Source organism: Uranotaenia lowii, chromosome 1 (genome assembly GCF_029784155.1).
Source record: "Uranotaenia lowii strain MFRU-FL chromosome 1, ASM2978415v1, whole genome shotgun sequence".
Taxonomy (NCBI): domain Eukaryota; kingdom Metazoa; phylum Arthropoda; class Insecta; order Diptera; family Culicidae; genus Uranotaenia; species Uranotaenia lowii.
The window spans coordinates 54,702,218-54,719,723 of record NC_073691.1 but is presented as its reverse complement, the minus strand read 5'-3'; the positions used below and the strand labels follow the sequence as shown (position 1 = coordinate 54,719,723).

Genomic DNA, 17,506 nt, shown 5'->3' with positions numbered 1-17,506 from the left:
TACATTTTTTCTATTGCTTTTTTTTTAAACTAAAGGTTTCTTTTCAACCATTGTTTCAAGCAAACATTGTTGGGTTGTTTTCGAGCAAACATTCAAAATAGGTTAGAACTCTATCACTAACCGGAACAGTTAATTTTGTTAATGTAAATATATTGAAAAATTAACTTTTTTTTTCACTGAAATCAAATCCACATTTTTCTGCATAACAAAGTTAACCCTCAACTAAATGAATATTGAAAACGATGAAAAAAATTTTTGGATGGAAATTTTTTAATTGACTTGTAACTATGAATTTTATTCCCAGAAATAGATCTGTTATTGAATAATTTAAATTGCTTAAATAATGTACGGACACAGTTTTTTTAATCATAAATATAGTTAGCAATGATTTACAGTACTGGTTTATGCTCAAAATGTTCAAAATTAAAAAAAAAAGTTCGAGACCATATGCCAAGTCGTATGCAGTAGATTTAGAAATGTTTTCTTTAAAAATTTATGGCTGCTACAAAAAATTACATTATTCCTTTTTAAATTTCCGTCGAAATTTGCAATTTCAATTATAATTCAAATTATCTTGAACTTAAATTTCTTGGTTTCTGAAGTTCGGTTTTTCATAGTATAGGTAGTTTAATTCAAGTTTTTATTGATTTACGAAACTTCTGGTTTTATTATAATAAATTAAGGTATCATAATTTAAAACTCCTTTTGCATTTTTTAATATTCATTTCGAAATTGAAATCCCTAGTTTGAAATTTAAAAAAAAAAATACAGTAGGTGAATCTGAATTGAATGAATGTTTTTAATTTTTCTGTATCTCAAGCTTTGATATGCTGTTAAATAATCCCCAAAAGTGTTAAATCAAGGTTATGTAACTTGTTGTCCATATTTTTTTAAGCTTTAGAAGTCACAATTCAAAATAGAGATTCTCAAGATCTGCAATTAGAACTTAGAAACGATGCATAAACAATGTTTGGTGAATGATTTTTAATTAGTTATTTATTGTAACAAGTTGTTAAAATTGATTTCTTTAGCACGAGTGGTAAATTTAGCCAACGGGGCTTGCCGAGTTGGATATATTGCTGATAATGTCGAATCTTGCCACGAGTGGCATACACAATTTATGCATATTTGGAAAATTCCTTTCCTAAATCTATCAATCATTCTATCGTCTATCATTGAATTGCATTAAAAACACAGTTATGAAAACGATTCAAAAAAAAATTTTTTTTTCTTTTATTGGCCTTTTCAATATAAAAAATCTCTACAGAATTCTAATGAAAATCTTTCAACTTGGCTGAAAACAGAAAACAAGTTTTCTGAAAAAATGGTAGGGTCAACAGAGTTTTCCGACGGAAATGGACAATAAGAGTCTGGAAAACCTTGAATTTTTGACCGAGAAAACCAGGAAAAAACGGGAATTTCTAAATGAAAATGTTGTTGGCAACCTGGAACAGGAAATAGATAGATGAAGATCAAAAGCTTTTAAGAAAAGGTATATTTCAAACGGGGCACGATGAGCGTTTTCTGTCGTATAATCTAGCAGCGAATTCAACTCGATGCAGCCAACTGAATAATAGAGCTACAGCTTGACTTGTTTCATCTGTCGATTTGGCCTATTGGTAAGATGTCGGAGAGGTAATCAGTAGACTCCAGTTCCATTCCTGTTCAAGGTGATTTTTTTTCATTCATCATTCATGATCGATGCATTTTGCACTAAACGGTGAGGCGTAGATTCATCAAACAAAGCAATAACAAAACAATCTAGGTCTGTTTGTAGAATTCAAAGAATTAACACATGCTCACACATTATTTTTCTGGTGTTTTGTTTGACGGATGATGCTACTAGCCGTGTAATGTAACAATCAAAAAAAATCAATCGTGAATGGTATGTGAAAAAAAAAATCCCCTCGAACAGGAATCGAACTCGAGTCTACTGATTACCTCTCCGACACCTTACCAATAGGCCAAATCGACTGATGAAACAAGTCATGCTGTAGCTCTATTATTCAGTTGACTGCATCGAGTTGAATTCGCTGCTAGATTATACGGCAGAAAACGCTCATCCTGCCCTGATTAAAAGTGCTCTGTTCGCCCCAGGTCAACAAATTTAAGTAAAAAATTTTAAAATTGATTTAAGTGAAAAATCAAAAATTTTATGATGTTGAAAATTGAGAAACAATGTGTAAATCATGTTGCAGTGCGTACATTTCAGATCAAGATGATTTAAAGGTCATAAAAGCTTATTTGGTGGTGCTCAAAAATTATAATATTTTCGTCACTTGAGAACCTGGCTGGTTATTATTTAATATTTCTGTAAAGATGAAAAGGATATTTCTTTTTGGTGAAAAATTAATACTATTGGTAGTACGAAACAAATCCTCATGAAAATTTGTTTAAGAAAATACATACTTTTGTACAAAAAAGTAGTGCTCATTTTGCCCTGGGTGCTCGTTATGCCCTTACCTTCCCTACAGTCGATTTTCCGGACATTTTCAAGTGTTGGAGGGAAGATATTAATATTGCGCGATGGCATAATCCGACCTTGCTCGTCCGCGTTATCCAGCACCATCTACAATGAAAATATACATATACACTGCCGGCCAAAAGTTTGGGATCACCCACTAAAAAACATGCAAATTTTGATCGTTCATATCTCAGCCGTCTTAGGACATATTGAAAATCTTCTGATCTCATTTGAAAGATAATGAGCAATAGCTATCTCGGAGGTATTTTGCCCAAATATAATGTTTTAGTTTTGAACTTAAAACTTAACCTAAAGTTATAACATTTTCAAAAAATCGCACTCAATATTCAAAGCCGATCATCTCGGGATAGGGTGGACCAAATCTCAAAATTTGAGTGGCATTAGAATTCCTGTTCTTTACTTCTCAAAACACAATCAAAAAATTTTATGAAAAAATTCAAAAACGTATTTTTAATCAATAAAATAGACGCTTGAGTTGCCGACCAAAAGTTTGGGATCACCTCTTTATATGGTGAGTTTGGGATCATTCTTATAAAAACATGCAAATTTATTTTATTCATATCTTTCTCATCTAACATCGTATTGTAGATCTGAAGAGTTCATTTGGAAGTTAAGGAATTGTTATTTTTTAATAAATTCATTCAAAAATTATATTTTGAAGTGATAACCATAAAAAAATCACCGGAAATTTATTGTTTTTTTGAAAGTTCCCAGATTTTTTTTATAGTTCTCACCTTAAAATATAATTTTTGAATAAATTTATTAAAAAACAACAATTCCTAAGCTTCCAATTGAACCCTTCAGATCTTCAATACGATGTTAGATAAGAAAGATATGAATAAAACAAATTTGCATGTTTTTATAAGAATGATCCCAAACTCACCATACAAAGAGGTGATCCCAAACTTTTGGACGACAACTCAAGTGTCTATTTTATTGATTAAAAATACGTTTTTGAATTTTTTCACAAAATTTTTTGATTGTGTTTTGAGAAGTAAAGAACAGGAATTCGAATGCCACTCAAATTTTGAGATTTGGTCCACCCTATCCCGAGATGATCGGCTTTGAATATTGAGTGCGATTTTTTGAAAATGTTATAACTTTAGGTTAAGTTTTAAGTTCAAAACTAAAACATTATATTTGGGCAAAATACCTCCGAGATAGCTATTGCTCATTATCTTTCAAATGAGATCAGAAGATTTTCAATATGTCCTAAGACGCCTGAGATATGAACGATCAAAATTTGCATGTTTTTTAGTGGGTGATCCCAAACTTTTGGCCGGCAGTGTACATCTAAGATGTTAAACTGAAACCTTAAGTTTTTGGTTATTGAGTAGCTTTTCCAACATTACTTTTGGATATTTAAAAAGTTATCCAACATCATTTTGAAAATTTGACAAATATTTTATTGTATGAATTTTAAAAATAAATATTCGACCTATTCGTCTTATAGCTTCGCTATATAAAGCTTAGTTCTTTTAGAAATGGGACAGTTACGAATGCGTGTATCTCAAAAACCTTTCGTTTGATCTAAAAACTTTCTATGAAGGAAATGAAGGTAGTATTATGATAATTCATGAAAAAATTTGAAAAAAAATATTTATCGTTTTTTTGTAAGAATAAATTCTACTTTATTCTTGGTACCTCCCATCGGCTAGCGCACACTTTTTTCAGTCATGATGTTGATCAGTTTTCCAAACTAATACTTCGTCTAATCTGTATTTTAGGTGGCTACACCCTCTTCTTTCAATTTCCGCTACTTTTCGGACCAACACTTCTCTTTTAAAAGAAACTGAGGGCAATTTAGTGGATACAGATGTTTCGAAATTAACAAATTTGATTATTTTTGAGCCACTTTTTGAGTGTTTTTAATGGAATTTCCGCTGGTAAAATCTGGCAATAACGAAGTTAAACCATGAGATCATGAGATTAAACTTAAAGTATAATCGGTTAGTATAGATCGTAGTTTGCGAAGGGTACATAAAAGATTACTCTTTTTAGGCTTTTAAAAACAGAGAAAACCATAGTTTTCGTTTTGAATATTGTTATTTCTTTCCACAGCAGCAGAATTTTGGCAAATCATAATATTTAATAAAAAATAACCAGCAAATACATACTTTAATATACTCGGGACCTTGCCACGAGCAGACATGGTAAAGGACTCAACCGCTGGAATTTGTTTAAAATAGGGTATTTCATAAGTTTTGTCGTTCATCAGGAATCATCTGTCCCATAGCCTCGGAACCGGCTATACAGCTTACGAGCTCTGGAACTAGCAAAAATTTAGTGTTTGAGTTGTGGTTTGAATGACTCCTTACCAGGCAACACTTTCAGCTTATCGGACAAAAAAAAATTTTGGAAATTTCACCGATCTACCCTTAGTTTTTCGCTTTTTGAAAATTAAAAATGCTGGTATGAGACTTGATTCTCTGATAACACTTAGCCGAAGTTGCCGATCATATACTTCACTCCAATGCTTGATTTGAACTTTGTGGACATTTTTGACAGTATTTGCATACTTTTCCACCACTTACATACAGTAATTCTTCGAATAATCAACGGTTTTGTCAGCTATCAATTTGATTATGATGAATTTTGAATGAAACTGTGCAAAATAATTTTTTCCTTTTTCTTTTGCATCGTAAATATCTCAAAACCGCGTAATTTTTAAATTTGAAAAAAATAGGCCGGATAGTACTTTTTACAGACAACAAATTGCTGCTAAAATTTTGAATATCCGATTACTAGTAAACGATCTATTAGCAAAAGAAAGTGTCCCATTTCTAAAAGAACTAAGCTTTATCTTGTAAACAATGATTGAAATGTTGCTTCATGCTACAGAAATAATGCTTTTCGGAAACACAAAATCTGTTGAACATTGTATTAAAATACCTACTTCAATCGATCATTAAAAACATAATTTATTCTATTAATTTCGATTATACTTTCACTATATCTTCATTAATACATTTTCCAGTGTGCGTGTGTACCGATGTGGCCACTTTAAAGTTCGTACTCTCTAGATGCGTTCAATTACAGTACCCCCAGCCAGACCGACTTGACTTAACGGCAATTGTTCAGGTGTGAAGGTCGTTCGATTACAGCTTCGAACAATCGTCGCTGCCGTTCGGAAGTGTGCACACATGGCTGCACCTGTTGTTAGCTATACGTTGCCGCAAGAAAGAATTCAACCGAACGGGCTGTTCGCTTTCTTACATAACTCTCCACTATCCTATTGCTGGCCAAGTCGGCTCACCCCCGATGGGCGGTCGCTCGATTTGGACGAAAGTTTAAGGCGTAAAACGGAATCTCCAATTACATGTGCCCTCATTGATACTTTCGCCAGGCCAAGCAGCGTTTCCCTGTTTGTTTGGAAGTCAAGTCAGTTTTGTCGCCATTTTGGAAGAAAACAAACGTAGAGTTTTCTATGCACTCTCCAGAGTGCATCTGAACATTTTTGATAAAAAGTAATATCGAAGGTTGAACAATCGAATTTTGATTCTTAGTTTTTAAGTATTAAAAAAAAAAAATGCAATAATGAAATTGAAAAACATAAATTATAATAAAAATAAATAATAAAACAATTTACTTTATTTCTGAGTTATTTATTTCATTCTACATTGAATTCGAAACGAAAGAATATTATTCTATATATTTATCCCCTTCTTATAGAAGATTTAATAAAACAAAAAAATCTTATTTTAACAGTCACTCACAAGGAGGGCACACCAATAGTGATTACTGCCATCAATTGCAACAACACAAGCTGTTTCCTCCTATAGTGTTCCCAAGATTCAAGGACTTGCGCCGAGGAAGCTCGTTAAGGCGAGGGTAGGGGGGACGTTAAATATTCTCTACCGTTAGCAAGAAATATTTTCGATCTTATAGAAATTTAAAATTATCTTTGAATACATATGGAAAACTCTCTAATCAACAAAAACATTAACTCCCATGTGGAAAATTATTTCTGTTCTTACAGTTCAACATTCCTCCGTACTACTTTTATGGATTATGCGCTCAGCATGGCAACATTCGGTTGCGTTCTGTTACCAATACTGATAATCAATTTGGCTCGATTTAATTTAATTTGTAGAAAATGTGTTGTTGTTGTTTGTTGCGTGTTTAATGTCGGTTTGTTCATCATTCGTCACAGCCATGGCTTCGATTAAAGTTGTACAGATTAACCTTCAACATAAACGAACAGCAGCAATAAATTTATGTCGGCTCATCCAAAATGGGATTGGATCAATTGCATTGGTTCAAGAACCTTATTTTAGAAAGGGGAATTTTTACATCGGGAACATGGTCAAGCCTAGCTTTACTGTCTTCAGTAAAGAAGGAATGACAAGCGCTCGAGAAATGCCACGAGCATGCATCCTTGTTAATAACGCTATTAATGCGATTCTAGTAACGGAATTAACAACTAGGGATATCTGTGCTATAGAAGTTACTTTGATGAGCGACAGTACTACGAAAAAATACATTTACTGTTCAGCTTACTTGCCTTATGAGCAACCATCTCCCACGGAAGGTTTGAAGAACGTTGTTATGTACTGCGACTTTCACAATAAACCGCTTATTATAGCTTGTGATGCAAATGCTCACCATGTTATTTGGGGAAGCTCAAATACTAATCCTAGAGGTGCCAATCTCATGGAGTACTTGAGTAGCACTGACTTAGACATACTCAACTTAGGAAACAATCCTACTTTTGTTCGTACCGACAGGCAGGAAGTGATTGACATCACTCTCTGTTCTAGGTCCGTTTCACTGGAATTGACTAATTGGCATCTTCCAAACGAAGAATCGTTATCAGACCACAGATTTATATTCTTTGATCACTCAGGAAAGTTTTTAAATACAGTCTCGTTTAGAAACCCAAGAACAACTAATTGGGGTCAATATTTGGATAATCTAGCTACCCGATTTCATGGGTTCTTCCCTGAAATAAACACTCCTGCTGATCTAGATGATGTTGTGAACAGCATGACAGAAATGATAGTAAGTTCCTATGAAGAGGCATGCCCACTACGCATTCTAAAAATTAATAGGAAAACTACACCATGGTGGAATTCAAATCTTGCAAAACTGAGGAAAAGTTGCAGACGTGCGTGGAACAGACGGCGTACGGAAGGTATTGAAGCTTTTAAGGCTGCTCGAAGAGCCTACAGGAAGGCTACGAGAGCAGCTGAGCGTTCGAGCTGGCAGATCTATTGCACAAACATATCAAGTTTAAATGAGGCCTGTAGACTCAACAAAGTCTTGGCTAAATCAAAGTTTTATCAGATATCAAACCTCAAAACCTCAAATGGAGAATACACTTCTAATGATGAAGACACATTAGCATTTCTTTTTAATATTCATTTTCCGGGTTGTGTTCAGTCTACCTCTTTTGTTGAACAAGATTGTTTCACAAATAGTTTAGAAACCTGGCATTTTGCTCGCAAAGTGATTACATATGAATCTCTACAATGGGCAACAAATGGGTTTGCTCAGTATAAATCTCCCGGTAGAGATGGAATATTTCCCATTCTTCTTCAAAAAGGTTACGATCATCTAAAATTTGTAATGAAAAAAGTAATGATAACCAGTCTTGCAACTGGGTATATTCCTAAAATGTGGAGAAAAATAACTGTTAAATTTATTCCCAAAGGTGGAAGAGATTCATACGATGAAGCAAAGAGTTTTCGTCCTATAAGTCTCAGCTCATTCTTTTTAAAAACTCTAGAAAGAATAATCGATCATTACATTCGAGAGGAATGTCTTATATATCACCCACTTCATGATACGCAGCATGCGTATCAAACTGGTAAATCATCAATAACTCTTTTGCACAATATCGTGTACAATATTGAAAAAGCATTTTCCTACAAACAATCTTGTCTAGGAGTCTTTCTAGACATAGAAGGAGCATTTGACAATGTTTCATTCATTTCAATTGTAGAAGCAGCGCATCGACACGGTATTCCTGAAATCATCATAAATTGGATATACTCTATATTATGCAACAGGTATCTTAACTCTCAGTTAAGACTGGCTGAAATAGAAAAAATAAGCACCCGGGGATGTCCTCAGGGAGGTGTTTTATCACCACTCCTATGGAATTTAGTGGCGGACAGTTTGTTAGAAAATCTAAACGATCAAGGAATACCTACTTATGGATTTGCCGACGATTATCTACTTTTGATCAAGGGTATGTGTACAAACACACTTTTTGACATCATGCAACAAGCTTTGCGTTCAGTAGAAAATTGGTGCTCGCGGGTTAATCTTTCAGTTAATCCTTTGAAAACCAATTTAGTTCTATTTACAAAAAAACGAAATATTCGTGGTGTTCGCCCCCTATACCTTTATGGTGCTGAAATAAATGTATCTGATCAAGTGAAATATTTGGGCGTTATACTTGACTCCAAGTTAAGTTGGTCTGCGCACATTCAATTCAGAATAAAAAAAGCATGCATGGCCTTTGGGCAATGTCGACGCGCAATTGGAATTAATTGGGGTCTCAAACCTAAACATATTTATTGGATATACTCGACAATAGTACGGCCTATTTTGGCTTATGGGTGTTTAGTATGGTGGCAAAAAGGTGAAGTTGCAACAGTTCGGACTAAACTAAACCACATTCAAAGGATGTGTCTATTAGGGATGTCCGGAGCGTTCACAACATCCCCTATTGCTGCACTAGAAGCCCTGTTCTCAATAAAACCTCTACATGTGTTTCTTAAACAGGAAGCCTTTTCATGTGCTTTTCGTCTACAGGCAGTTGGTTTTTGGCAACCAGAGAATACTGTGCGAATTCCGGGACATACAAGTGTGTGGCCGGAACTTGTCCAAACACATTTGTTCCATCTAGCACCTAGCGATTTAACACTTGCGAATAGTTTTCCCTACAAGAATTTTAGTGTAAATTTCCCGTTGATTCAAGAATGGATAACAGGTTCCGTGGAGGAACAAATGGCTCATCATATAGTATTTTACACAGACGGCTCATTATCAAACGGCCGTGCTGGTGCAGGAATTTACTGTCATCAGTTGAACATTGAACACGCTCAACCTTTAGGAAGATACTGTACAGTCTTCCAAGCTGAGCTATATGCTATCATGTATGGTGTGCAAATTGCACTCCAGAGGAAAATAATGTTCAAAACAATCTATTTCTGTTCCGACAGCCAAGCGGCTATAAAAGCGCTTAACACCTCAAGTTCCAGATCAAAACTGGTTATCGAATGTCGAAAAGCAGTCGTAGAACTTGCTGAAAGGAACGGTTTAAACCTTCTATGGGTACCCGGACACAAGGGAATTTTTGGAAACGAGTGCGCCGACGAACTAGCCAGAGTTGGATCGGAAAAGGAGTTTTGCGGACCAGAACCGGCTGTCCCAATCTCGCCATGCTGGGTCAGGAACCAAATTAGTTCTTGGGCTTCTGCTCAGCATGAACGATACTGGGAAGAGTTGGACACTTGTCGCCAAACTAAACTATTTTTAGAAAAACCATCTCAAGTGGCCTCAAAATATTTGTTAACTTTGTGTAAATCTCACTGTAGCATCTTGATCAGAGCTCTTTCTGGTCATTGTAAACTTAATTATCACATGTACAATATTCAGCGTGCTGAATCCCCTTTATGTGGAAGCTGTGAATCAGACGTGGAAGATTCATTTCATCTGATATGTAACTGTCCCTCATTTGCCCAACTACGCTTTCGTGCTCTAGGGCAACACGTTATAAGTGAATCCGATTTTAGGAAATTAAAACTTACAAAGATACTATCTTTCCTTACCCTTTGTGGAAAAGAGCTTTAAAGTCTCAAATTGAAACCTTCTAATTGATTCTAGGTTTTATCAGGTAAATGATGAAATCTACAAAATAAATGGCCAGGCACAATTTTCCCGCTTGTTTGGATAACGTGCCGCTATTGAGCCAACCCTTCTCTGATACCTGATACATGTGCCCTCATTGATACTTTCGCCAGGCCAAGCAGCGTTTCCCTGTTTGTTTGGAAGAACGAGAAGTTTCATTTGGATGACAAACTAGCTCTACGACGCAATTTGCCGTTTTTGGGTTCGCAGATTGCTTGGAATCACTACAATCGACAAGAGGGATGGTAGGACAATAAAGGCAAAATCCTTAAGCATAAAATATTCTCCCACCACCCCTTGAATCTGAAGTAAATTTGAGTTCGACCGCGAAAACCACTAGAACGTTATTGTTGACCATCTTTTGTGGACATTTTTCATTACCCTAGAGCGGGGTCATCCTGAGTCAATTTCCACGAATGGCGTCACCCACGTTATGACTCATGTTGCATTATGTTTCCTTGATCAGAAAATAACTGAACCGCTTCCATGACGTAATTTATGGACCGACTTCCAAGTGTTATGGCGTAGTACACCCATTATTATATTGGAACGTTCACCGATGCTAGTTCTTTTTTTGCTTTCTTTCGCCATGTTAAAGAAAACACACTTGTGAATTTCGTTTTCCGGAACCCCCACGGGAAGAAGACAAATGGCAGAGTGGGAATTACGTATAGCAGCAAGCAAGGACGTGAGCTCGATACCTCTATCCTGCTTTACACGTTGAGATAATGGATATAAAAGTGGGAACAGCAAAACTAAGACGGAAAAAAAATCCGATAAGAGTTCGTTTATCGTTGGCTCTTTTTTCTGTTCAAAGAAGTACCTATAGATATTTATGTTGTTCAATCAAAAGCTTGAAGTGGAAACCAACCACATCCATACATGGGATTTTGAAAACGTGTAAATTATTTTTTTCCAAGTGAAACTGAAAATTACAAGCGTCGTTTGGCATTATTTTAAATTGATACCGAAAGTTATTTTGGTTAAAAAAAACTTTCGTTCAAATTAAAGTTCAAGATTATTCGGAAGCGGATTATTCCAAAGAAAGCTGAGAATCTGTTTTTATGTCTTGAGTCTTCAGTCTCAATAGGTGGTATGAAAAAAAACCCAGCAATTTCCAGGGTGGCCACCCGTTCGGGAAAAGCGGGAAAAAGACAGGATTTGAAATCCAACGGGACAAAAGCGGAAAAAAGTGGGAATTTTTTCGAAAAGTCGGGAATTTTTGGCTCAGTGAAATTCTGTTCAATGAAGTGTAGTCGAAATAGGTCGAAACAAGTGGAAATGAATACACAGTTGATCAAAAGTCTCTTTCCAATTGACTTCGACCGATTTCTACAAGGTCGAAACGAATCTTCCTGCCGATCTGGATCGGTTTCGATTAATTTGAACTTGCTTCATTGAACAACGGCAAGAACTTGCTTCGAATCTGGCGTACGAGATTCTCACCGTTGAGAGCTGTGGACTTCATACTGTATTTAACTCGTTCAAGGAGCGACTGAGAAAAAGTGAATGGAATTTGGATGATTTTTTGAGGGCGTTGTATAGCCTGTTCAAATACATTCCACTTAGAAGGGTAGGGGAAAGTCGGGTAAGACGGACACCCTAAGGTAGAATCGCAATAGAAAACCAGATATTGCTATTTTCATCGCAGTTTTCGTGCAGATGGGCAGTTTAGGTTATTTACTATCGCATTAACCACTGGAATTAGTAAATTTCCTTCATCAAGATTGTTTTTATAGCCATCTAAAAAATGCATGCAAATTACACTTTTCAAAAATGGTCGGGTAAAACGGACACTGTTCAGAAAAGGTACATTATGCCGCAAAAATAAGAAAACGTTTTTAAACCAAAATGGTCCGAGTCCAGAAGCGAAACAGTGTGGTTTCTGAATTCTGTATTTTATATGCGCTTTTTTCAGCGGAGATCCTGTTTTTACAGGTTTTATGGCCTATTTGAGATGTTGAGTGCTTTTCGACCGGCAATTGCTCTTGCCAAGGTCTTCTGAAGGCATATGGAGGATCAAACCGATGAAAAACCTAAAATACCTGGCGAAACTTATGTGTCCGTTTTACCCGACCTTGAGGTGTCCGTCTTACCCGCCTTAGCAACTTTTTTTTCTGAACGATTGATATTCAAGCCCTTTGACCAAAACTCGCTGATTTTCCTCCATATGGTTAGAAAGAAGCCTAATAAACACATTCCTTTGAAAACGGTTAAAATTTTCGAAATTTTTTCGAGTTATGAACTATTTTATGAGGAGAGAAAATTACATCAAATAATGGATTCTTAAAGTTTTTGTTTGTTTTGTTTACTATTATGGGACCATGCTTGCTATAATTAAACGAAGGGTCTCGAAAGTGTTTTTACACTCAGGCGAACATATTCCCATCATTAGATTAGTGCCAAACATTGTAATTCTCAAAATATTGAAAGTGTCCGCTTTACCCGACTTTCCCCTAGATTATACTGCAGTAACGGGTACAACTATATTTCCGTTAAAATTCTGTGACGTTCGCTGGGTGGAAAATGACGCGTTGCAAAACGGGCTGCCAAAATGCTACCGTACCTCAAACGGTTTGTCGACGAGGTAAAAAAAACAAGAGGAGAAAAAGATTAAGGAAAACCATCCAAATTTGAAATTAAGTTTTCCATCGATTTCCCGGTCGAAGTATTCGACATTGTTACTAAAGCTGTAGATGATAATTTGCTAGGACCAAAATTGAGTTTTTTTTGTTACGGCCGCTTCGACTGTTGAGTCCTTTTTACGCGAGTATCAGACAGAGCACCGATGGTTCCGTTTCTCTTCAATGATTTAACCAGGCCTGTAAGAGCATTGATGGAGAAAGTTGTAAAGCCTGAACGACTAAACGTAAAATCAAAAATACTTATTGAAACTAAACTCTCAGAAATAAATTTTCTACCTCCTGGAAGCGTAGAAATTTGATTCTCAACTAAATTGGCAATTAAGAAAGCAAAAGAGTCCGGTCATGTTTCCGACAAGGATATTCTAGTATTCAGAAATAGCTGTCGTTCGTGTTACTGTGGATTTTTGAATAAAATGGCTATACGATCTCCCTTGTCTTATCCCATCACTCGGTATTTATAGTGCGTTAATCCCGATGTGATCTATCTAAATATTGCCAAAAAACGTTTAGAGCTGTGTCTAGAAGTACTTGTTGACAAGCAACACTTAAGTAGAGCTTGTGCCGATAAAATTAAAGACGAATTCGGACAATTATGTGCAAGGCTAAGGCTGAGGAACTGGAAACGAAAAAATGTAGGGTGCTTTCCGCCGCTCAGAGAGAGGCAAGCTTAATGAATGAAAAAATTAAAATACTTAAAAATATATGAGATACAAATAAAATGGAAAAATGACGATCAAACATATTTTAATTAATAAACCCTTTTTCTTTTGTTTAACATTTTCGAATCGAGTGACATAGTTTTAAAAATTAAAAAAAAACCAGCTTACCAATCTAATGATTTGTAGGTTAATTGGTAAACATGACTGAAACAAAAACCATTTAAAGATTATTGACCACTAAAAAAGCTTAATCGGTTTTCGTTTATATGGTTTCAAAAATGAATATCCGGAATTTTGTTTGGTTTTCTGTTGTATAAAACCAGGAATTTCGTGAGACCATGCGGGAAAAAAACAGGACAAATGCGGGAAATCAAAAATTGATTTTGATTGGCCACCCTGAATTTCCGATGACACAAAATTCTTCAAAAAGCAATAAGTTTTAGCTGGTTAACAACTTATTTTCCCAAATATCATGACTGCTTTAAAAAAAATCCTTAAATTACTCGAATCGGTACTGTTCCTGTTTAATTTCAAGTTTTGCGCATTTTCTCATTTTGCTGATGCCTTTTCAAAAAGCTATTATTGACTTTAAAATTGGTTTTCTTGGCAGCGAAATATAAAAGTGCGCAGAGCGAGGGCCGGTCGCAGTCAAAATTGAAATTTCAAATATTCTATGATTTTCAGGTTTTGTTAAAAAAAATTGTTTTAATGAAATTACTTAGGCCGGAACAAATATCAAATTATTCTTTTCGTTCTTTCGTTTTTCTTTCTTCTTTTGTTCGAGTTCTGTAGTGTTTTAGTTGAAATAGATTCCCTACCGCCAATCCCTCTTTTTAAAAAAGCAGACAATAATCATGTTTATATATAATTGCCTGTCCCGACTCCCGACGCTGTAGAAAATAAACTAGTTGAACGATCCTTTTCAAATTTTCAGACAATAAAATACAATGTATTGGGCAGCTTAAGATGTATTTATTTTATTATTCATCAATTACAATTACATGCCATATTCGTACAATCGCGTTTTTGGCCTAACACAATTCAATAAATTTTGTACAAAGTTTGGCTGCAGCTTTTCCTGTACAGAAATCTACCTCTTCTATATTCTCCCCAGGATTGAACTCTTCAGGGTTTTAAGTATTAAGTCAATTCAAGTGTACCATAAGGAAAACGGCTTAAGCCACAATATTTCTAGCTGTGAACTTCAGTAGATAATTCCAAGAGATCTAACTATTTATTGGTTATTAAAAATGAAAGCTGAAAACTCAATATTGCTCCATACATTGGACTTCATTGGTTAAGTTTGTAGAATATAATTTACATTTCGTGTTATTCAAAAACATAGTCTACTAAATTAGTTTACTCTAACTAAAATCATTAGGTACTAATTCTTCATTTTAATCTCTGTACTCCTCCAGGGCCATTCTGTACGGCAGTATCGTCCTACATGCGATTAACCAATCCAACCGAACATATAATCATGTTCAAAATCAAAACAACGGCACCCAAAAAGTACTGCGTGCGCCCCAACTGGGGAGTGCTGGAACCGAAGGACACAATCGAAATTGCCAGTAAGTAGCGCTATCCCGAAGCCCCAAGCCTCGATGATCCCTAATCTCAACGCGTTCTCTTCGCCCTTACAGTAATCCTTCAGCCGTTCAATTTCGACGCCACCGAAAAGAACAAACACAAATTCATGGTCCAGTCGATGATTCTGCCCCCGGGAAGGGAAGAAGGCACCGAGCAGCTATGGAAGGATGCCAGCCCGGACGATTTGATGGATTCGAAGCTGAGGTGCGTTTTCGAGATGCCTATGGATAGCAATCAGCCAGCCGCAGTTACCGCCACGGCCGCAGCCACGGTCACGAGTCAACAGCCCACAAATGGTAAGACGGCGGCCGTTGCTTTTCCGTCCCGGAACGGAACGGAAAAAGGATAATCCACTTTAATTGCGATTTTTTTTTCTTCACTTCGATTGTCGTCTGTCCTATCTTTTCGTAGCTACCCCGAACAAAAATGAATCCGGCGTATCGGCAATGGAATCACAGCATGGAAGCAGCGCTAGCAACGAAGACGATTCTGGTTTGATTGCGGAGGTGAAAAAACTGCAGGAAGTTGAAAGGGCGCTGCGTCAGGAGAATTTGGCGCTTAAGGTGAGTTTTGACAATTTAAATTCCTCCTGTCGAATTCGACATATTTGGTTCAAATTAGTTCACTTCGTGTTTATTTCCGTATCAAACTATGGGTTCTAATTTAACAGTAAAATCTGTTGAGTTAGTGTTTTCTGTTCTCATATTTCACGGATATTATACGCATATTCTTTGGAACAAAACTTGATATGAGGTTATTTTTTTTTATTTCCACGTTTAACGTTCGCGTAATTTTTTATTCATGTTGAAACTAGAAAACTATATTTAAAATAAATCAACGTGGATGCTGTTTGCGGCATACCAGTTTATCATATTTTGTTCGTGATAGCAAGATTCTGAATCTAATCAGAACAATTGCTCGGGAAAGAGCAAAATTTAGTTTTTCAGAATTGCGATACGCTCAGAAAAGTTAAAGTTTAATAGCCGTGAATTTCCTCTCGAAAGTCATTCATACTTCATCAAATTCAACTTTAAGTTTCCAGAGATTATGGATTTCGGGCAGACGTGGCTCCTGGGACATCTCTCTGGAGCCATCGTGAATTCCATAGATTCGGTTTATTTTTCGCAGATGATTGTAATTCTGAAGCGTGGGCAGTAGACTGTGTCGATTTGGAGGTCATTTTTTAATTTCTCAAACCCTGGGGTCTAAAAAGCTTCGTTTTGGTCCAAATTTATTTCATGATTTTTTGCAGAATTTTTAAGCTACGTTTACATGAGTAAATTTGAAAAGAAGTCACGCAATGCTTCGCTAGGCACTCAACAGTGATGTCTAGTAAGATACGAAGTTACGGTCTTCGACAAAGTTGTTTAGCGGAAAATTTCCTTTCAAGAATTTATAAATTGGCACAAAAAGCATCAGCTGGCTTGGTTCCACAGAAGAAACAAAAATGATGTTGATTTTTCAGTACAAAATATTCAATTTTTCCATGCAAACCTAAAACTTCAAATTTACTCATGTAAACGTGGCTTAAAAATTCTGCAAAAAAATCATGAATGAGTTTTGGACCAAAACGAAGCTTTTTGGACCCCAGGGTTTGAGAAATTCAAAAATGACTCAAAATCGACTCAGTCTAGGGGCAGCTACGCTTGATTCGTTGCTCCTGTTGTTCCTTGATTCTGGTTATGAATTTCCTTCTGTTTCTGATTTGGTCAATATAGACGGCCGTGCAGTTTTTACATGGAATCTCATAAATTCCAGATCTCTCTTCCGGTGGAAATTTGTCTTTCAGAGAAACCAATCGATTTTTAAAAGTGTCTGAACTTTTGGAAGCAAACTTCCAGGCCATGTTTAGAGAGAATCTTACGGGTACTGTAAGAAAAAAGTGGTGGGTAGTAAAGGCAGTAGACCGATCCTTTTGAAAATTTTAGACAGTAAAGTAAAAACTATTAAACAACTTTTGGCATTTTCTTTTTATTCATACTTCGAGGTTCCATAAGGTCCATAAGGTTCTGTACAACGTCAGGTTGTAGTTTTTTTTAACAGAAATCCATTTTCTCTTGAAGTCCGCCCCCGATTTGACAACTTTTGGGTTCTTCCGGAGGGCCCGCTTCATAATCGCCCAATATTTCTGTATTGGGCTAAACTCCGGCGCGTTGGGCGGGTTCATTTCCTTTGGCACGAAGGTGACTCCGTTGGATTCGTGCCACTCCAACACGTCCTTTGAATAGTGGCCCGATGCGAGATTTGGCCAGAAGATGGTCGAGCCC

At 36.2% G+C, this 17,506-nt stretch overlaps 1 protein-coding gene across 2 annotated transcripts in view; it reads left to right on the top strand.

The window, feature by feature from the left end:
- Positions 1-17,506, top strand: part of LOC129754878 (vesicle-associated membrane protein/synaptobrevin-binding protein) — a 41,609-nt gene that overhangs the window by 18,839 nt on the left and 5,264 nt on the right. For both annotated transcript variants that reach the window (XM_055751142.1, XM_055751134.1), the window contains 3 exons: positions 15,068-15,220; positions 15,293-15,535; positions 15,651-15,802. In XM_055751142.1, the coding sequence (XP_055607117.1) occupies positions 15,068-15,220; positions 15,293-15,535; positions 15,651-15,802 (548 nt within the window). The remainder of the gene's footprint in view (positions 1-15,067; positions 15,221-15,292; positions 15,536-15,650; positions 15,803-17,506) is intronic.